This window comes from Anser anser (assembly GCF_964211835.1).
Source record: "Anser anser genome assembly, chromosome: 14".
Classification (NCBI taxonomy): domain Eukaryota; kingdom Metazoa; phylum Chordata; class Aves; order Anseriformes; family Anatidae; genus Anser; species Anser anser.
Genome location: NC_139735.1, coordinates 18,907,083 through 18,929,813, shown reverse-complemented (window position 1 = coordinate 18,929,813; position 22,731 = coordinate 18,907,083). Strand labels below are relative to the sequence as shown.

Here is a 22,731-nt window from a genome sequence, read left to right as displayed (position 1 = left end):
ACCCAGAAATCTGACAGGGTTCAATCCAATAACAAGTAGGTTGAACCTACCTATCTCAATCAACCTGATCAAAAAGTTGATCCTGTGTCTTCATTTTCTAAGAAAATGCTTTCAGTATTATCTGGTATTTTCACCCTCTCATGGCTGTTTTCTAGGGTAAAAAGAATAAATGAGACTGTAAACAAATGTCCAAAGGTACATGAGACAATTTGTACTTTCCCAGAAGTTTCTTAAATTCTCATTTTATAGAAATGAAAAATTTCACTGAAAATTTAATGGCATAATTTTTTTTAGTATTTGCAAAGATCTCATAAGACACTACATTGCTGTGAATGAGGCAGTCTTTTACACAATATATTGCTCTTCCTGATGGATTTTGAGAAAAGCAAAAAGTTATGGTAACTCTGGAAGTATTCTATTTTAAACATAGCTTTGTTTCGCTAGAAACAAACTTTAGCTTATACGGATTCAAATATCCTCCAAACTTATAATTTTATACAGCTAGAGGTCAGATACTGTTCAAAATCATCACAGCACCTCATGCGATTCTAAATTTAGGCTAGCTCTTCCCAGTCTGTGTTCCTTAGTGCTTTGATTTGCAATCATGATGTTTGACTGTGTAAACTGTTTTACCATTTTGATTAGCAAAATATATTTTTTTAATCTCACTACCATTACAAATCACACGGTAATGCAAGTCAGCAACAGAATGAACCTTCTCCTGTCTTCCTTCTTTTCTACACATTACTTCAAGTTCTTGCACCCTTGGTTCCAGGTTAAAAAGATCGATAGCAGAAGTGGAATGATTACTGGTATGGTCAAATGTGAAATAGATTTGGATTCCTAGCAAAGATTCTCTTTCTGTAGGAAAAATACATTTTTTTCCCCAAATTCATACATATATATATTTGCCTACAACTTAAATTACAGATTGCACCTGAAATTTTTCATGCAGATGAAACTGCATTTTTATGCATTACTTAATTATTTTGTTGGTAATAATATGGCTTATTAATAGTTATATGCTCTTAAGCCCAGTAAGATTTAAAGAAATATGGAGAGGGCAACAAAGCAAGTAATACATTTTTTTTATAAAATGGATAAATCTGGATTTTCACGCTACTGGGTTAAGAAATATCAAGAGCTAACACTGTCATACTCCTTTGTAAGGATGATATTTTAATATAGTTCTTTCGGTCTAATGATTTCCTTGCCATATTAGCACCCACATATTTGCACACTGGTTGCTCTCTAAAATTTGGAAACACTTGCCTAAATAAGCCTGGATCCTTCCTTGTAATTGAAGGGAATGAGTTGCAAGAATTATGTGTTTCTGCAGGACTCTGACAGTGCAAAAAACAGTAGCCATATTGCCTGCTTAAACTTAGCTGTTTTATTCCACTTTTTAGGAGTTTAGCCTGCTGTCCCTGCTTCTGCTAAAAAGTTTTGAATGTCTTCATCTACATCTAATCTCTAAATTCTTCCTAATCCATATTGACAAACACTGTTTAAATAACTGAGCTAAATCTTTCTCTTTAAAAGACTCAGTGTTTTAAAGCATTTTAAAACTCCTTAAAGTGTTTTAGAACTCCTTGATTTTGACAGTTTTTGGTTACTGGACTTCTTAAATCCCACATAAGCACTGCTTTCATGGACTAATGACTTTAGGAATAGTTTATTTATAGTTCAGTTTTGGTGTCTGTTATGTCATATTTCCATAAACACAATCATAAACCACAAAGTAAATCCACAAGCTCATACAGGCACTCCTACTTTCAATTTATAATAACGTCAATATTTATAACAAGCATAACAACTCTGTCAAGTATATACAATCATAGCCCCATTCTTCCTTCAGGCACAAATTTATCCCTGATGGTTTTCAAAGGGATAACTTTTGTTCCAAACCGTTACACATATAGAAAAGCAGATTCCATGAAAGTAATAGACTAGCACATTGATATTATGGTTCACAGAAGAAAATGCTATACTAAACTTAATTAATATGCAGCAGGATGATTGGCACTATTCTCAGGTTTGTTCCTTTCTATCCATTTACAACAATATTGGAAGTTTTACTGAAATAGTAGCTTACTAATTATCTTGTGTTTATAAGGTCATTTGATAATACCAAGGTATGAGTAAATGAATTCAACTTATGTTCCAGGAAGCCATTACCAATAATATTGTATTCAGCTGGTATTTCTACTCTCCCTCCCCCCCTCAAAACACCTCAAAACCTGGGATCAGTGCTGGATTAGCCTCATATCCTCTTTTCCAAACTCAGAACTGATCATCACAATGAAAGTATTGTAAAAGCAATGGAGCTGGCCTTTTTCAAAAACAAGAAAAATGAGCCTCCAGCTCAGGAACTGGACCCCACTGTCTGAAATATTTTGTAACATCTTGTTATCTAATATCTAAAATGAAAAGTTTGCTGTATCTATTTTTAATGGGAATTTGTTTAAGACACACTGTGCTATAAAAGAAATGTAACAAAACAATTTATTTGAGCTGCCGTGACACAGTTAAATGTACTTTTGGGTTGATAGTGTTTTAATTTTATTGAATAGAATTATTTAAGTATACATCCTATTGAAAAATCCTTGTATTATTTTATATAATTAACTATGTATTGATCTGTACAATTCAGCAGAAAATTCTTTTATCTTATGATATTTTAAAAGTCAAATAGATATATTTCAGGAAGTCAGTTTTAAAGTTTTCAATATGTTCTGGCTCATTAACACTTTCAGCCTTGTAGACACAAGGCATGGTAGTCCTTGACCACAACGAACTTCCAGCATGTCATTTACTTGAGGTTGCTAAGTCCTCTCAAATTTACATACTCAACATGCATCTTACTAGCACTCTTGCACTTTTCAGTTCTTTCCCTGGAACACTGAATAACTCCTTCATCTTATCACTGTTTGCTTGTTTGTTTATTGTCAGCTACATACCCAAGAAGGAACAGAATCACATTGCAGTTGGTGCTGTAGGTGAATCTAATCCAAAGAATGTACTGAGTAACTTCAGCCGAATAACATCATCAAATGACAATACAATACTTGTAATGATTGATTACGCATGATTCTTACTATGAGTATCTAGTGAATGATTTTAAAACTGCTTTCCAAACAGGTTAGTTTAGTAGAGCAGATTTTAATAGGTTTAATTCCAAAATATATGTTTATGAATTAACAGGAGATACTCTTTAGACCTTTGATGTTATGTTTTTAAGTATAATGGATTGTTAATTGAATCACACTTCTGTTGGCTTTGGCTCACTGCAGTCTTTCCAGTGAATCACTTTTGCTTAGAAACAAGTTATCTATAGGCTAATAGAAAAGCCTTTAAAAAAATAAACACAGCAGGGCAGGATAATATCACAGTATCACAGTATCACAGATTTCTAGGTTGGAAGAGACCTCAAGATCATCGAGTCCAACCTCCGACCTAACACTAAGTACTCCACTAAACCATATCGCTAAGCTCTACATCTAAACGTCTTTTAAAGACCTCCAGGGATGGTGACTCCACCACCTCCCTGGGCAGCCCGTTCCAATGCTTAATAACCCTTTCGGTAAAGAAGTACTTCCTAACATCCAACCTAAAACTCCCCTGTCGCAACTTTCGCCCATTCCCCCTCGTCCTGTCACCAGGCACGTGGGAGAACAGACCAACCCCCACCTCTCTACAGCCTCCTTTAAGGTAACTGTAGAGAGCGATAAGGTCGCCCCTGAGCCTCCTCTTCTCCAGGCTGAACAGACCCAGCTCCCTCAGCCGCTCCTCGTAAGACTTGTTCTCCAGACCCCTCACCAGCTTGGTCGCCCTTCTCTGGACTCGCTCGAGCACCTCCATGTCCTTCCTGTAGCGAGGGGCCCAAAACTGAACACAGTACTCAAGGTGCGGCCTCACCAGAGCCGAGTACAGGGGGACAATCACTTCCCTAGACCTGCTGGCCACACTGCTTCTTATACAGGCCAGGATGCTGTTGGCCTTCTTGGCCACCTGAGCACACTGCTGGCTCATATTCAGCCGACTATCAACCAATACTCCCAGGTCCTTCTCGGCCAGGCAGCTTTCCAGCCACTCATCTCCCAGCCTGTAGCGCTGCTTGGGGTTGTTGCGCCCCAGGTGCAGGACCCGGCACTTGGCCTTGTTGAACTTCATGCAGTTGACCTCAGCCCATCGCTCCAGCCTATCCAGATCCTCCTGCAGAGCCTTCCTGCCCTCGAGCAGATCGACACACGCACTTAGCTTGGTGTCGTCTGCAAACTTACTGAGGGTGCACTGGACGCCCTCATCCAGATCATCGATAAAGATATTAAAGAGGACCGGCCCCAGTACTGAGCCCTGGGGGACACCACTAGTGACCAGCCTCCAACCAGATTTGACTCCATTCACCACAACTCTCTGGGCCCGGCTATCCAGCCAGTTTTTAACCCAGCGAAGCGTACGCCAGTCCAAGCACCGAGCAGCCAGTTTCTTGAGGAGAATGTTGTGGGGAATGGTGTCAAAAGCCTTACTGAGGTCAAGGTAAACCACATCCACAGCCTTTCTCTCATCCACCAAGCGCGTCACTTTGTCATAGAAGGAGATCAGGTTCGTCAAGCAGGACCTGCCTTTCATAAACCCATGCTGACTGGGCCTGATCGCCTGCTTGCCCTGCAAGTGCCGCGTGATGACCCTCAAGATAATCTGCTCCATGAGCCTTCCTGGCACTGAGGTCAAACTGACAGGCCTATAGTTCCCCAGGTAAATAATAATAATAAATAATAATAATAAATAATAGTGAGAAACCACTAGGTTTTGGCTGGAACTTGCCACAGTGAAGAAGTAATTTGTAACAAAGCTTTCAGAACTTTTAGTGAGGTGGAGTCTCATTATAGGAGAAGTATACAAACCAAGTCACTCCTGCCATGAACAGCTCACAGTCAATTCTAAATTTAATTCTAAATTAGAATTTAAACTAATTCTAAAAGGTAGTAATGTAAAGCACAGAAATAAAAATACAAATGAGTATGAATTTGCTATTATTCTTAGTCCTTTCCCCCCCTCTATTCAGTTGGACTTTTCTATTGCTTTAAGAAAGTTTATTGTTGTTCTTAATATTGAAGCGTTAATATTAAAGTAAAATAACTACAATTCTATCCTCAAATTATTATACTTATTGGTCCATTAATTTTTATGTTCAAGGACTTTTGTTTGATTTTTAAGTGGACCAAATGGAGAAAATCCCAGGAAAGCAATAATAAGAAGTAACCTGCAAGCATAAAATATGAAAAATGTTTGAAGGAAGTGGATTTGGTTAATCTAGGAAGGACAGGTGTAGTACAAAACTTTATGTACACTAAAAATACCTGAAAAGAAGGAGAAAAAGAAAATCTGTTTTCTCCTGTCAACAGAGGATATGATGAGATACAAAGGTCTCTAGATGGAGAGGGAGGAGAGCTGGGATTGCAAAGCACTGAAACAGATTGTCTGTTTCAGACTGACTGATTTCATTCAGTCTACTAATTCATCATCCCCCACTAGCTTGTTTGGATTTTTTAAAGTAAAACTAAGAAATGAAAGGACAGTTCTTTTTGGTATTAAATGAAACAAAAATAACACCAAAAATGACACTGTTATAGTATGTTCTGACAGTGGAACATGATGCCAGTGTGTGTGTAGGTGTTATTCCACTCAGGAATGTAGGACAGCAGCTTCACAAATTGCCATTGTGACTCTAGAACTCTGCAGTCTCCATGTTCTTACTGTCGTCCATTACTAAAACACAAAGACAATTGTCTATTTTTGGTCTCTTGAGTTCTTTTGAGGTAACAAGTTTTGCATTTTCTTGAGATGTAAATATAAATCATGCTTGGCTGTTATACAATTAATTAGGTACATAATAATTAGACGTTACAGGTCACTTACTTGTGAAAGAGCCACAGGCAATAGTCTGAAAAATCACAGTTCTTTTGGTCTGTAAATAAAAACAGAAAGGTAAGAAAAATTATGAAGTAGAAGAAAAATTATGAAGGAAGTAGAACTAGAAATCACTGGAGGTCTCAAACATCTTTCTACAAGAGTAAGTGAATTGAAAGAATTTGCCTCATAGACAATGATACTCCCAACAAAATTATTCAGAAATGATAGAGTCCACTTTCATGTAAAGATGCAATCGTTAGAGGTCTTAAGTAATATGTGGGTATTGTATTGATGGACATCCTTACATTAGGCCTATACGTTACTGTAGGCTTTCTCTCCCTGACATTACATGGTCTTTTCTTTCAACAAGGATACTTTATTTTCATGTTATGAACCCAACTGCTGCTATACTTTAAGGCAGTAGGAAATAAAGTGTAGGAATAGGAGTAAGGATATAGACAAGGCATAGGAAAAGCAAAGGAAACAAAATGGGCCATCTCAGGTCTAATCTAGTAGAGAAGAAAGGTAAGTATATACAGTTTTCTGCTTCACATATTTACACCACTGAGACAGCTTGTCTGCCAACAATGGAAAACACATTAAACACTCCGTAATATAGCAGTCTGTTTCTCAAATAGGAAAGAGAGAGAGAGAGAGAGGGAGAGAGAGAGAGAAAGAGAGAGAGAGGGAGAGAGAGAGAGAGAGAAAGAAGTGTATGTACTTACTCTAGAACTGTAATGTAAGTCAGAGTAAGAACACTAAATAAAATGGTTATTCCCCCCCTCCACCTTCAGCATACACACACACTTTGGTTCCAGACATGTGCTTTGCTTACTGGATCAGACCTCCTGACTGGACAAAGGTCAAGTCAACTCTTTTAAGAAAAAATGTTAAGAACATGATTTTATGAGTGACTGTTCTCTCTCTCTCTCTCTCTCTCTCTCTTTCACACACACGCATAAAAGTTAAGGCTCACAAGCAATTTCAGCCAACTGATGATTGCCAGGCAATAAACAGCACCTTGTTCTAACATAGGGCATCTTTAAGCACTTTCCAGCAAGATGGGTAAAACCTTATTTGTTCAAGGTCACTCAAGTGATGGAATTTGTCATTCTCGACCTGCCATCGGTATAGGTCAAGTTAGTATAGAACAGGTTGGTACTTAGTTCTGGGCTTCCTGTAACCCCTTGTTATTCTGAACTGAAAAAGAAGCCAACAACTCTTTTTTCTGTGTTATCTGGAAAAAAAAGTGAGTTCAGTAAGAAAAAACAAATCACCTTAAAAACACTTTTTTGGCATTTGGAAAATTTGATTCAATGTGACAATTCTAACAGCATTTTCCCATTTATTTTAAATTTTCTTGAGGCTGTGGTAAAACAAATTAAAAAAAAGGAAAAAAAATTGATTGAAAGAAAGATAAACAGGTACAAGGTTGAGATTGCATCCCACAAACCAAATAAAGATATTAAATAAAAGATATTTTAGGTATATTTAGTATTTAATAGCAGTAATAACACTTTTTTTTTTTTTTAATGTCTCAGATTTTAAAGCAGCCAAAAGTTATTTTTAAACAGTTTTATAGTTAAAGTACCAGCAGTTTCAGAGACAAGGCTCAGAGGAGGTGATACGCTGACATTTTTGAAGTTTGGCCTACTGTGCCAAATAACCATATATTGTCAGTTATGTATTATACAAGATTTTGATTTAGGATATTTTTCTCAATGCATAGGTGTATTTTCATAGAATGACATGATTGCAATTGTGTGTGTCCAGCAGAAGGAAGAGTTAAGTCCTCTAGGAATTGGAAATTCATGGCTCCATTAGTCAGTGCTAGATTTTCAGCTTCTATATGTTTATTACATTCATTCCTGATCAAAATGATTTATTACCCAATCTCCATATTTTATTATTTTGCCTTACACATCTTTCACTCAAGTGGCTGACTATAATTCCCTGCAGTTGTTCCAATAATAAAAGAAGTCTGTTAATATGATTTCCTCCATATATCATTTAATATTCATCACGCCTGGATAACATAAATGATTTATGTTAGGTAACTGGAAGAAAGAATCCTACAGCTCTGTTCAGAAAACTGAAAAACAGTGCCTTATTACATCTTTATTATGTCAACTAACCCATTTTGACTTCAGATCATCTGGTAGAAAATGAGCATTTGGCCAAACTAAAGAGCAAGAATTCAGTATCATATACATAAGTCATAATAGCGGCTGGTCATAACATTATATCTTGACATAGGTCTGATTTCATAACAGTAACAATATCCATTGTATCAACCGAGGCCAGGATTTCACCTTTGACCTTACAAAACCAACCTCTTAACATGTATTTGAAATATTAGGCCTGATGCAATGCTGGATCTGTTATATTTGTTAAAAAGCCTTGTAAATAACTTGAAAGGTTATGTTATGAACCTGTCTTATAAGAAAGAAAATATTTACTGATAGGCAAGTTTTAGACTGACTGTTCCTAATTATATTTAGTGAAATATAGCAGGATTATAAAATGTATGGAAATAAAAAGGACAACAGTGGAAATAATATTCAGGAAAACATGACGTAAATCTAAAATTGGAAGGCTGAATTTTGAAGCAAGTTCAGAAACATTTTCTGAAAAAATAATATATCTTGGTTGACATAACTTTGAATATTACTGTAAAATACTTCTGAAGTGGTGACTTCCTTCTTGACTTTCTAATACTTGAACAAATATTAGTGGTGGTTTTATTATCATATACATAAAAATGAAGATAAAACAAAGCACATGGCCCAAGAATTCTTGGGCATAAGTCTTACTTTAGTGGTCACAGATGTCTATTTCTGAAAATCAACAGTTTCAAAGGTTCTAATCTTTTCACAGAGGGTATCCCAGATTAGTGCATGAAATGCATCTTTCATTTTATATGTAAAATATTTTTTTGGTTTATGATTTGTCTTTTGTGGGAACCATTTTAATAAGCTATATTTCAAAATGTACCTGTGATTATAATTTTAAGCATATGTAAAATATATCAGAGAAAGCAAATCTAAGTTTTTTCTTACATAATAGCTCAAAACCTCTGTAACAACAACACAGTAAAGAAATGACATTTGCTTCTTCAAATTCTTACATCTCAGATATGTGCCTATCCTTTGATTGAATGTGTCAATGAGACAATAATGATATGTAATTATGAATGTGAAAAGAATATGGAACAATAATGTTCCTATTTTACACAGCCATAATTGAGACACAAATGCCAAGGTTTACAAAGTTAGAGAAGCTGTGTGTATAAATTCAGGTTACATATTTGCCAAACAAATTTCTAATAAACAACCTTTTGAGAAAACTGTTTCCATCTGGACTACTTACAATGATACTTCATTATCTTGGCAATTTTGCCTCTTGCCATAAATAGGCTGATAAGGACAATTGGAAAGACAAAAGTATAAACTGAAATGGTAAATGTCAAAATGATTAGGTAACAAACTATTGTTTACATTCTTTAAAATCCTGATACAGAAAAATTGAGTAAAGGACAGCAAGCATGTAGAAGAGCCAAGAAAAGAACTTAGGTTTTATGAATCAATAGATACAATAGATAATTACAAACCAATGCAGATTTCTAATATGGTTCATGATTTGAAAATCCCTCAATGTTTTCAATGCTTATTATTTGTTCTCAAAGATGCATATGAGCAAAGAGACAGATTGATACTCGGAGTCAACAATAGATACCAGGATACCTTGATGACCACTGCATGTGAACTAAATTAGCACACTGAAGAACCTATGGTTATATCCAAATACTTGTGAATTTTTGGAGAATACTGGATATGGGGGGAAAAAAAGGATTAAGAGAAGTTGACATGAAGTGGACAATTTGATCAGATACTATGGAAGAATAGGGCAAATCCTACCCATTCCAGCTTTTAGGCTATTCTTCAAGTGGAAAATTTTAATTTCACATTAGCTAGAAAGGCACACAGCACTGCATGTTCTTATCTTTCACAGAATGTTTGAAATATTTGAATGTTTGAATATTTTCAAACCATTTAGGAGAATAAAAAAAAAATTAATCACCTCACTTTTTGTTCAGAATCATGTTCAGTATTTTTATTAGACCCAAAAAAAGAGACTTCTGCATAAAATGGGATCTGCATAAAGTGGTAAAATAATTATATTTTACCATTACAAAAATATTCACTCTGTCAAAGTGGGTACTTTAATTTGACATGTTCACTAAACCAATTTGAGCTGCATGTCATAGTTGTCATTTAGCTGGGAGTAAAGATACCTTTTTGCTTTCATACACGCAGCTCTCAAAGTATTTATTACAGCTCATTTATGTGCTCCAGAGAAACTAACTGGAATCAAAGGAGAATACCAATAAGATATAAATAATTACGTCTAGCAAAGGGACTGATTGGTGATTGCAGCTCCTTTCATCCTAAGTTAATGGAAACTCCTTACAATGAACTTTTGCTTGGGCCATACATGTCCTAATTTGTAAAACACCATAAACACCAATTGTACAACCTTCTTCTCAATATTAGAGATCTCTTAGAAAATAGGAAATACCACTTGGCTTTGTGAGACATAATAAACTTAGCCTCAGGACCAAAGTTGTGACTTGACATGAGCGCATAAATTCAGAGGCCAACAGTGTAGAAAAATCCAAACACACACTTGGATATTGTTTTCAGATACCAATATTTCAGCTACTAATACTGAGTTGATAGGGTCAAGCTGCACAAAAGCATGCCCTGGGGCTGAGGAAGAAATAAATCTTTAGAATCACATCAAGGAATTAACAATTCTTTTCACTAATTTGATCTATTTTTGAGCAAGTCATATGGGGGGGTGTAATACAGACATCATTAACCATGAGTAATTAAGGCAGCAACAACAGCAGGACTTGCATTCTGTCACTTCCAACTTGTAAGGACACTGTATTCTTTAATTCCTTTGCTTGACTGGATTAAGATTCAGCAGGACAAATGTATTTTGTCATTTATTATTTCGAAGGATACACCTTAAATAAAAATAGCAATCTCTTCAAAGACTCAATTTTCACCTTCTTAGTATGAAAAAGCAGTAATTTATGGATGTCATAATATTGGTTTTATGCACCTCATGTTGGCTTTTTTATATTGTAGACACTACCACAGCAGTCGTTCTTTTGAAAATCCACACTATAAATTTGAAATATTAAAGACTCCAAAAACTAAACAAGGGATTTTTTTTTTTCTTTCACGAGCTATTAACAATATCAAGATTTCTTAGAAAAAGTAGAGCCAAGGTCAAGAACTGAACATGTTTTTATTCTGTGAGTTCATATTTGCAAAAACCTGCTACAAAAATCAAAGATGATAAATAATACGTAGTTTAATAAATATCTGTAACAAAACAGAAAATTTTATTTAGTTACCTGGAAAGCCAGAAAAAGCCATATTTATATACAGACAGTTTATATACAGATACAAAAAGAATTTTTATTAGGCAATTAGAAGAATGAATGTCTTTGATATAATTTAAATCATATTTGATAACAGCATCCTCATAAAATATATAATCCAGTCAGTAACAATCTAGGTTTTACCATAGTTAAAGGAAAGAGGGGGGGGAAAATCTTGCTTAAGAATCCTAAGGCAAAAAGATTACTTTTGCAGTAAAGATGATTCCCTTGATCTCTAGAACAAATTTGCATTTATAAACAATTATTTGTTGTGTTTCCCATTAGGGTACATCATCACAACTTACGTGTTCCATTGCCAACAGGTACTTTTTTCTAAGTGAAAATTTTCAGTAGAATGTACAATTATATTAGAATTACTTTAAATTATAAAATCTTTTACTCAGATTTTAAAATAGCATTTTTGTTTCTTTGAAGGCCATATTTTTGCTATTTTTTACTTGATGTTCAGAAAATTTTGGAGGGAACAACTGATATTATCTAATTTCAACAAAGTGAAATTTAAAATTTAAAATCCCTTGTAAATATCCCTCACAAAATTTAAGGACTATAAACCTTATGCCTTATGGTCTGTTTTAGACTGTGTAAGGCTATATCCTTTATCAGACATTGTTGCTTTTAATTCCCTTAGCATAGCATTGGGCAACTTAATGTACTTTAACAGAATGAATCTGCAGAGTTGAGGTAAAAAACAAACAAACAAACAAACCAAAACCTATAGCCTGGCCTGAGATAATACGGCTCCCAAGATCACACTTTACTGTCTTGCTTACTTCAGAATTCATTTGTTGATCCTGCTGAATCAAAAGACTCAGTTAATATATCTTTGTTTAAAGGGTGATGGTTCAAACCAGTAGCTCCCATTCAGCAGCTGAGGTTATGGAAATGGCCGCATGGCCATTGATTTCTATATGGAAATAGTAGGACAGAAAAGTTCATCTGTAAGTAATCACTCACATCACTGGGTCCTGAGTATGTTTAATTGTTTACCAAAAAAGTATGAAAACAACAACAACAACAACAAAACACTAAGTAAACTTAAGTTAACATAGTTCAGAAAAGGATGGAGATTTTCGGTTTTGGAAAAAAGGTTAGGCTCTTCCTTCTTCTGACTAGTGGAACCTCAATTAGTTGCTGCAGACTCATTAAATTTACACTTCAGAATTTGGCGTGCGTTGGACATAATAAATAAGTTGTCATAGTTGGTAATTCTGAGGACAGTGGCTGAATTAACAGAAGGTAGAATAACAGTGGAATAGAATAACAATAAAAAGAGGTAGATGTTCATATGGAGAGATGCAAATCAAGTTGTTAACATAAACTTACATGTTGTCTGTGATATTGGGATAGGCAAGCCATTAGTAAATTCTAAGAGAGATTCTTGGAAACATGATACCAAATGGGGTGATAAAGTAAGAGTAATTTTAGTTATAGTCCTTGATTCTAACAGTAGTATCCTCTTTCACAGAGGTTAACACCTAGAAGAACTACCATATGCTGGTTGTAGTAGGTCTGTTAGGAATCAGGAGTATTAATATGTAACCTAGTGAGTAATAAACACACTGAAATAACTACTCTTGTTAAGCTGATTTTTCCACTTTAGTGTACAAGTAGCATTCACCCCTAAAAACTGATTTGTGTTCCTCTAATTAGACCCCAGCTTGGCTCAGTTAACAAAAATGCCCTGCTTTCATCCTTAAAGTTATGATCTAAGCACCTGAAAGAGATTTTTTTGAGAGCAAATCCATAATTTGTTAAGGACTTTAAAAAATGTAACAATACTATTGTAGCTGATTCACAAGAGTGGCTATTCATGTTCAAGTATGCTCTTAATATCCTCATAATCAACAAAGATGAGAAGGGAAAAATACATTCTAATATTCAAGAGGATAATGAAGCCAAAATGATTGAATTTCCTGGCTTTCAAGACAGAGCATAACGAGAGGTGTTGGCCATTTGTTTATTTTTATTTTTTTGAAATAATAGTATGCCTGAACAGTCACTGGACCCCATTACATAAAGGGCTGTATGAGTAATATTGCATTTACCAGGTCAAATTGGAACAGCAAGGTGAAAAACATGATGTTTTGTGTGAACTGTATTAGCAGTATCTGATCAACTTAACCTCCTTGAGCAACTGCAGTTATCATCAATGTAGTAAGACCTGTAAAATAAATTGGAAGTAACTCTTATTTTGTAACTATTGGTAAATTACGTGACATTTCTGCCAAAAAAAGCCTCGCAAGCTGCCATACCAGCTGGAAATACTTCTGTTTAATATAAGAAGTGCAACTCTGAAGAGCTTTTATAGATATGACTAATTCAGTTTAGCTTCATTGTAAATTAATGTATTGGGACAGCCAATAGTAAAGCTATCAAATAAATGAAACAGCGGTGGAATTGTCAAAATTTCTCCCTTAGCATGTATTTAAGAAGATAATTACAGCTACATGGGTCTCCAGTCAGTGGCAGAGACTGTTATACATTACATTCAAACATGCATGAGATTTTTTTGGGGAAAGGACTTGAGCAAAACAATCTGTCTTACCCACTGAACAGAACTATGTGCATGCAAATGAAATTCAGTTTAGTTAACAAGACAAAAGGGATAACACTGCAATTAAACAAAGAATGCACCCTATCAGGCAAAAGGCTGTCCAAACAGATGGGCTTTCCAATACACTTGAAGGTCAACAGAATCTGAATTTGCCTATGCATTTGTCAGTAATTGCAAGAGATGATAGTCCTTTTCTATTGCAGCTACTCAATCTAACCTGTACATTTCTTAGCAATTAAAAGGTAGGGTGCATAAAGTAACTACCAAAGCAAACTGAAAAAGAAAGTATGTCCTGTTTTGTTAAAGAGAAAAGAAATTGTGCTGGCTCTAACTGGGAGAAGGCTGATAGGCAGTTTTATTTTCACTGGGGGCCATTTGAATTTTGTCTGTAATCACAAAAAACAAACAAACCAACCAAAAAAACGAACCAACCAACCAAAACAAGAAAACAGCTCCCCCCCCCCCCCCCCCCAACATTTAGAAACTACAGGAAGAAAATTTTCTAAGATTCTTCTGTGAGACTGACTTAGAAAAGATGGAACCTTTGAAGGAAGGAAATGTAAAACCAGAGGTAGTCTGGGTTGATCATCAAAGGTTTTTTTTGTTGTTGTTGTTGTATTTGGAAATTCTTTTTTGTTTTGTTAAATGCATCTCAAGGGTAGTTCTTAAGTGAAATTTAAATGAATATACAAAATGGACTTCCACATGGAATACTGATGTTTTAGCATGACTTATTGGATGCTCCGTCTGTACAGTCAAAGCAGGCAATTCTTATTTGAGAATATTTACAAATATATGGATAGAAAATGGGATGTGAAATTCTGAATCTTAGCCTTTGGCAAACTGAATGGGCAGACTGAACAGGACCTTTTATTGTGATAGGTGTGGACAATGTGCAGGCACTGAATATTTACCACCAAATATCACTGCCTTAATTTTATATTTTCAATAATCAAAGCAAAATGACAATTTTTTTTTGCATTGATACAAATCTTACATAGCACTATTAAAATCAATGACAAATCCAGTATAAAATTTAAAAACAAAAACAGAATTTAAAAGTTTTTCACAGTCAAGTTTTCCAGGACTAAGAATTTAAAGAATAGCAGAGTTTGATCCAAATTAAAGTGGTTTATATATCCTCATTTCTCATGTACCCTTTTCTAAAATCTGTCTTCACTCAGTTTCTTTCTTCCATTTACTTTTATTACTCTCCTTTAGCTTTAGAAGACTACATTTGAATAAAAAGCACCTATAGAATGTAATACTTAAGTAACTCAAGTCTGTTGCTCTCAGCGAGGCTTTATTACGTTTCTTATTCTGTTCCTCTTGATTCATCTATCTTTGAGCCTATCACTCCATCCTTTCCTTTTTCACACGTATTTTTAGTCTTCTTTCTTTGTTTTGGAAAAAGAAAAAAAAAGGACAAAAGCTCCTTCAACCACTAAAAACAGACCATCCACTCTGATAAATTACCAACACTGAAGACTTAGTTGGAAGATAATTCTAATCAACTGGGAACACTTTCTCAGGGAAATCTCTTACCCTAATATTCTTCCCCATCCTTACATTGTGGTCTGAATAACATAAAAGCAATTTATTTAAATTTTTTATGTGTCTGAAAGGCTGCTCCCATCCACCTCTGTTTCTCCTCTCAGCATCCTACATTGTGTTTCTCTTTCTGCCACAGAAAACCTTTGGATCTACCAAATTTAATTTGGATTTGTTTAAGGATAAACCCACACAACCAGCCAGCCAGTCAGCCACCCCCCACTCACCCTCCCCCCCCCCCCCCCAACATACCAGAAGGAAAATAAGAAGGTAAAATTTAAACACTGGTGGCAATATGGCTCACCCAATCTTCTCAGACGTATACAGTATATGGTACAAAACATTTTCATTACTAAACCTTATTTCTTCATTTCTTGCCTAAATCTTAAAACTTGCCTAAAACTTAAAACTACAGTTTGAACAACAAATGATTATCACCAGCTTGCTTTGTAGCACCTTCTTCTGAGGTTCAATTCACTGCAGTAAGCCACAGTAGTATCTCTACACTCTATATCTTTGTAAAGAAATTCTAAGAGGGATTTGTGTTTTAAAATAATGAAATATGCATCTCTGCATGACCAGTATCACAAGTCAGAATAAGGACCGATACTCTTTAAAAGAATCCTTCCCCTTAGCTCAGCACAAAAACACAATTCAACACAGGTTTTCAGTAGAATAAAAAGCCAGCTTTTTCATTTTAACAAAAGGAAGCAATTGTACAGAAAACACTTTTGTACAGCAGTAATCAGATGTACTGTATATGCTTCAGATTATTTGCATAAAAAGATGGGAAGATCTTTCCTCTGACAGAGGAAATTCACAGCCCACAAATGCTATTTGTGTTTTTTTAAAATAATTAGTAAATATCAAAAAAGGAGAAATCGTCTGGATAATAGTATATGTGGACTTCTAAACACTCTACACTAAGTTCTCAGCAAAGACACAAAAAGTCTTTGCATTCATTTGCAAGAAAATGATTTTATCTTGAGAGAAAAGGGAAGACATTTTTGTTAAACAAGAAAACACAGATAAAAACAAATTATACGATTACATAAGTTCATAACAATAGGATTTCAGTCTCAGAGAGTTATTATATCCAGCACCTGTGTTATATAGATGTTTATAGATGTTATATACATATCTATATGACCTGAAAAAATGTCTGAATACTAAAATTCCTGTGCTAAAGGTTTCACAATAACCAAAAATAAATCTTACTACAAAGGTCTGCAGAAAAATCTCACAACATAACATGGCTTGGCAATAAAATTGCAGATGAGATGCAGTATGAATACAAATTAATATACATAGGGGGAAAAATCCCTAAGTATATATACATAGGCATGGGTTCTAAAATATTACAATCAAGAATAAAAGTCTATGGGAATATAAGTTATTTCCTCCACAACAGTCAAGGAAAATTTTAGAACATTAGAGAAATGGTTAAAAGAACTGAAAGCAGAACAGAAGGCATTTTTAAGTGATTGTTCAAATCCATCTTGTAAATAATTGTCACCCAAACTCAAAAAATGATGTAGAAATAAAGTGTAAAGACCAGGGTGACAAGAACATATAGAAGACACACTAGAAGACTGTATGGCTGAACAATATAATGAGTTGGAAACTACGCTGGTTGAGGAAAAAAAAAAGAAGGTTAAAAATAATAGTAGTAAATTGAATCAGTTCTGTTATCAGAATCACCATATGGGCACAGAAGCACTTGTGCCAAAGCAAGTGGTAATGCAAAATGGGGACAGGGATTAAAAAACTGGGGGGATACAGTGATTACACCTTTCAGGGACAATCCTGTCTTAAAACATTTTTAAAATAACAGATTAACTAGACCACAACACTTCACCTCAGAAAGAAAAAAGCAATCGAGAAGGGATATGAAAACAACAGAACAAAAATTTCATAACTGAGCTCCTACATACAATATTTCCAAAATCATAACTGGAGAGAATTATTTTTTGCTTTTCAAATTAATTCAAATTAATTTTTGCTTTTTTTTTTTTCCTCGTTTTCAAAATCTCTTGGGTACCAATTTACTATTATCTGACAATCCCTTCTGTACAACATGGTTCATTCTTCAGGCATTATATTTATGTTAATTGAAATGTCTTAGGCAACTGAACAATTTATCAAATACAGAAAATGTTAATATACCATTTTTTCAGTCGCACAACTGCTCTAAAGGATGCATTTTTTTTTAATTTGATGAAGCCTCTGACCAATAAAAAATGATTTCATGTTTTTCTATAAAATCTAACATTTTCAGTAAATGTTTGCATCTTTAGTCTACATCTTGCACTTCCACTGATTTCATCACTTGCAAGATCAGAGACAGTGAAAACAGAAAAGACAATTGATAAATGAATGAAGTAACAATCATGAATAGATAACCTGAAATTTGTAACACGTACTCTTTGTAAAATTCTTTCAGGTTCAAATATTGACTACTTTTTTATCCCTGCTTTACAGTTAGATAACTTACAAGTAAAGCTCCATCTGCAACATATTCAGTAGAATACATAACTAAAGTCTGAACATTTTTGCAATGACTATTCAAAATGTGGAAACTACTAACTTGTTTTTCCTTTATTTCACTTCTTACAGTGGTTTGTTTAGTTACAGATGGTATTAGGACAAAAAGAAAGCAGCAGTTTTTAAGATCATCCACATCCTAAAATGGAGCAAAAACAAAATTTCAATTTTCCCAGTATCATTATTTCCCCAAAAGCTCAAAAGGGAATCACATGTTCATAGTAGAAATATAAGTTAGAAAGCAATCCATGATGAACAATGATTATAAAACACCGATCCTCACAGAAACTGAAAATTAGATAGTTCTGAATTTAGATCTGTCTTGAAACAAGTTTTCCCTGTAGTGTTACAGGGACGCTTCGCTTCTTGAGGGAAAATAAACTCATGTCCTATTTAGAAGATAGTATATAAACTTGTGGCTCTCTGAGAATATAAAATAACCAACACCTAATCTCCTTTAGTTGTTTAGTTTTTTTTTTCTTTTTCTGTTTTTTAATTTTTCTCACGTCATTAAAAAAATGCTTCAAGTAATGTTAATAACTAAGCTTCTTCAGCTTATGAGAAATTATGTAACAACTCTGGGAAACCCATATGGCAAAAAAGTTTCAGAGTTGAAGGATAGTTAAATTTGAATCACCAGAGATATCTTTAAATAAAATTAGTGGGAGAAAGACTATTAAGCATTCCAAAGCGCTATTCTTGCTTTGGTATGATTCATGCTGGAAAACAAACTCTTTTTTTAAACTAAACAAGGCCTAACACAAAGCCAGCTGAATTAGGCCACCATCCTGATGAAGAAAGGCTCCAGGTAGCTGATCTTGATGTACCTGTGTGCTGCTAATTTCATCTCTGCAGAAAATGAAGGTGAGTCTGTGCACCCAGCATGTCAGTTGTAATAGTCCCATTATACATTGAAGTTATATTAGGAGGAAGGGTTTTTCATGCAGTTGTAGAGTGGCTGTGTACAAATATTTTTAATGCTTTTTCCAGATTTGCCTGACAAGTCTTTGAAAACTGCCATGATTTAGGAATCCAGAGGCAGGGATTGGTTCATACAGAAGAATGCTGGGATCAGCATTGAGAAGATCTAATAGCAGAATGGAATGTGCAAAGCTATGACAAAAGAATGACTCGAGCAACAGAATTTTTTATTTGGGATTTAGAAGAATTAAAACCAGTATATCTTGGTGGTTCACCGCTTTACCTTCCACCAACTGAGTTAGAGTCTGAGTTAGAACATACCTAAACAAACACATATAAATGTTGGAGATGACTTACACTTGCATAGGGAGATTTACCTGAATTGTTCTAGATAAAATTGTAGTACAACAATTAAATTTAATCACTTAGTACAGCGTCACACTTTCACCTATCATGCAGTCAGTATCAAGTCAGTATCATGCACTGTAGATCTTATTTCCAAGCAATTTGCAGGCCTGAGCTGAATAAATAAATTAAAATAAAGGAAAGAAGGGAAGAAAATCAAAATATCTTATGGTTGTCTTTTTTCTTTTTTTCTTATGAAATCTTCAACAACATGTTTCAAGCCTCAGGTTGTGTACGATGAACACAACTAAATTAAAGTTAATCAGAATTTATTTTCTTTCTAAAGCAAATTGGACAAATTCCAGGGTTACAAAAAAAAAAAAAAAAAAGAGTAGGACTGTTACAGAGAATTGAATGATAAAATCATATTCTCTTGTCATTTTGTGACCAATTTTCTACCATCTGCAAGTTATTACAAATTAACAATTTTTACTCTCCCTTGACCTCAGCAGGGAATTTATTTCACTCTCTGATGAAAGGATAATTTATAATAGAACTTACAATCTTTTTGCACATCACCTAGGTCCTCCCACCTGTTATTTCATATTTCACACAAATATTTGCCCACCTCCTTTTCAATGAAATGCCCACATTCTTAAATCTTTTTCAGAAATGCATACAAGAACTTATTTCTTGGCAACATGATTCACCCCATTCAGTGTCTTAGCCTTATTAGTAAGCAAGGCAGATGCTCGGATATTACTGCTGTCTACAGCACATATATTTTTATTTAGCGTTTCATTTATATCTATATTTTTATATAGCATCTCATGTAATATAGATGGTATGATTATACAAATATGTATACAGAATATATAAAAAATATATATATATATGTAATGCCTTGTCTTGGGAAACAGCATGAATTTTTGGTTGCATGTTAACAATTCTCACTCATACTTACAACTATCTTATTTACTTTATTTCACTGCATGGTTTTCTTCTTCAATTTTTGTCATGAATTATGCCTGCTTAGAAGAAAATAAACCTCCTTTGGGACATTTCATCTGAATGCACTGCATATTCCAAAATGCCAATGGCAGAATCTCTTATGGTTTAGCAGTTGATAGTCTGCAGACTTTAATCAAGCCAGAAAGTTTTAATTATACTGCTAGAAGCATCCTATTAACATTTATTTCCTTTAATAAGAACTCTATGAGAAACTGAAAGAAAGAAAGAAAGAAAGAAAGAAAGAAAGAAAGAAAGAAAGAAAGAAAGAAAGAAAAAGGAAAGAAGGAAAGAAAGAGAGAGAGAGAAAGAAAGAGAAAGAGAGAAAGCGAGAAAGAGAAAGAGAGAAAGAGAAAGAGAGGAGAGAGAGAAAGTGGGAAAGAAAGAGAGAGAAAGAGAGAGAGAGAAAGAAAGAGAGAAAGAGAAAGAGAGAAAGAGAGAGAAAAAAAGAACAGAAGAATAAACAGAAAAAGAAAGAATAAAAAAGAAGGTAAAGCTTGCAGTTCATTGGAAAGAAAGAGGAAGACACTCCTCTGTTTCTTAAACACAACCAAATCTGAACATTATCACTCTGAAAGAATGATATAATTTGTTTTCTTTCATGGCAAGGAAGAGAAAATCATATGTTTGATACTGTTAATTATAATGCATTTGGACAATGTGACTGTACTAACAATAGCAGGACCTTTAAATAGAATTCTCCTCCCTAGACATTTCTCCTTTTTCTGTCTTCTGGCATTTAGTATAGGGACTGGGTAGCCACATGCAGTTGGGATCTGTGCACCTGAACAAATACAGCTGTAAGAACAGCATGCCTCTTGCCCTATTTAAGCTCACCTTGAACAACGTCAAAGCAGGGGATTTTAGTTTGGGAAATGAAGCATCAAATATAAGGCCTCCTCAGATCCCTGCTTTGTGAAAGAGACCATTATAAAGTGATCACATTTTGCTGTATCTGCTGGCCTCTTAAAGAGATTAAAGAAAAAAGAGCAGACTTTGCTGTCACCCATCAAGTCAGACTTTCTCTTCGTTTTAGAAGGAGAGCATCATTTCACATAATAATTTCTTTTAGATTTACATGGATGTTCCAGCACTGCTACTAAAGTCATGATTGCAGCTATTTTTGCATAATATTATTTGTTATTTCATGAAATAAACATATGTGGAAGTAATGATATACTTTTGATCATCTGTACTTTTGGGCATGATTTCACAATTTGCCTTGTGTTTTCTGTGAGAATGAGCTCATTAGCCCCAGGGTTCCTGACTTTTCTCCAATTCAGGTAGCTCTTCTCCACAAATTCTCTTTAATCTTCATTTGGATACACTATTTCTCTCCCTGTTCTGAAAGTACTATTTATGTAACATTACTATTACAAAGTTTTTCCTCATTCATTGTACTCCATAGTTGGCAGCACCATAAGAGTAAAAAATAATATATATGTGATCAGTAATGGCTGTAAAGATACAGCTGGAAGATATATGATGAATAGGACTGTTAGTTTATGTTACAGTAGCAGGATAATAGACAATTTGGCTGAAATTGCACTTAATACCAGATCAGCTCTGTTGACAGACTTCAAGTTTGACTGAGCAAATATTGCACATTTAAAACAATATAACTGCCCCCCAAACAGATAAGATACCTAACCACAGCTTCAAAAATGGACTTGAATGTCTAATACATAAATTACATGGAATTTAAGCTCCCAGACCCAAAGATAAAACTTTTCAAATATGCCCTTGCATTATTTGGACTCTAGGTAGCATATAAAATAAAAAGGAAGTTCAATATTACAGTTCTCCACATACACAAATTTCTGCTTCTCTAAATGTCAAGAAACAAATTGGTGACAATAGACTTAAGTGTCAGGAACCTCACTACAGTTGGCAAACCTAACCATTCCTCTGCCTTACTCTTGTAAAAGTCTTGAGCTAGCAGGTTTTAGAGTGCACCACAATCAAACTCATTTCCTCTTTAAAAAATAAAATAAAATAGAAATCTCAGAAACTGTTTTCTATTTCAAAATGGCCAGAAAAAGACATAGATTGTCCTTCCTAGCCAGAACAGTGACCATGTTTCTGTATCCGCCATCCAGAAAAAAAAGGACAAATGTAATAAAAAACAATAAGGAGAAAAAGTGAAGGAAAGGGGATCTTTTCTTAAATGTTGTCCATTTCTCTTCATTATCTTCCAGATGGAACCAATTCTCCATCTCAAGCTGACTCCAGCAACAAGTACAGTACATTAGAGTGCAGTGATGCTTATGCAACATATTTACAGCTGTTCCTATCTGGAACACAGGTGTCCCCTTTTGATATTCTTTTGGCTAGACAGCCACCATAATAATTTTTTGGAGATCATCCACAGCTATTTCATAAAGAGGATTGTACATCTTCACTGCCACTAATTATA

General features: G+C 34.7%; 1 protein-coding gene across 3 annotated transcripts in view; it reads right to left on the bottom strand.

Annotated features, from left to right (window-relative positions):
- LOC310881173 (uncharacterized protein) overlaps positions 1-22,731 on the bottom strand; it is a 79,645-nt gene that overhangs the window by 23,328 nt on the left and 33,586 nt on the right. For 2 of the 3 annotated variants that reach the window (XM_083798095.1, XM_083798094.1), the window contains exon 9: positions 5,923-5,971. In XM_083798095.1, coding sequence (XP_083654221.1) covers positions 5,923-5,971 — 49 coding nt within the window. Of the gene's footprint in view, positions 1-50; positions 152-5,922; positions 5,972-22,731 lie in introns of all 3 variants that reach the window. The other variant, XR_014572173.1, reaches the window with a different exon arrangement.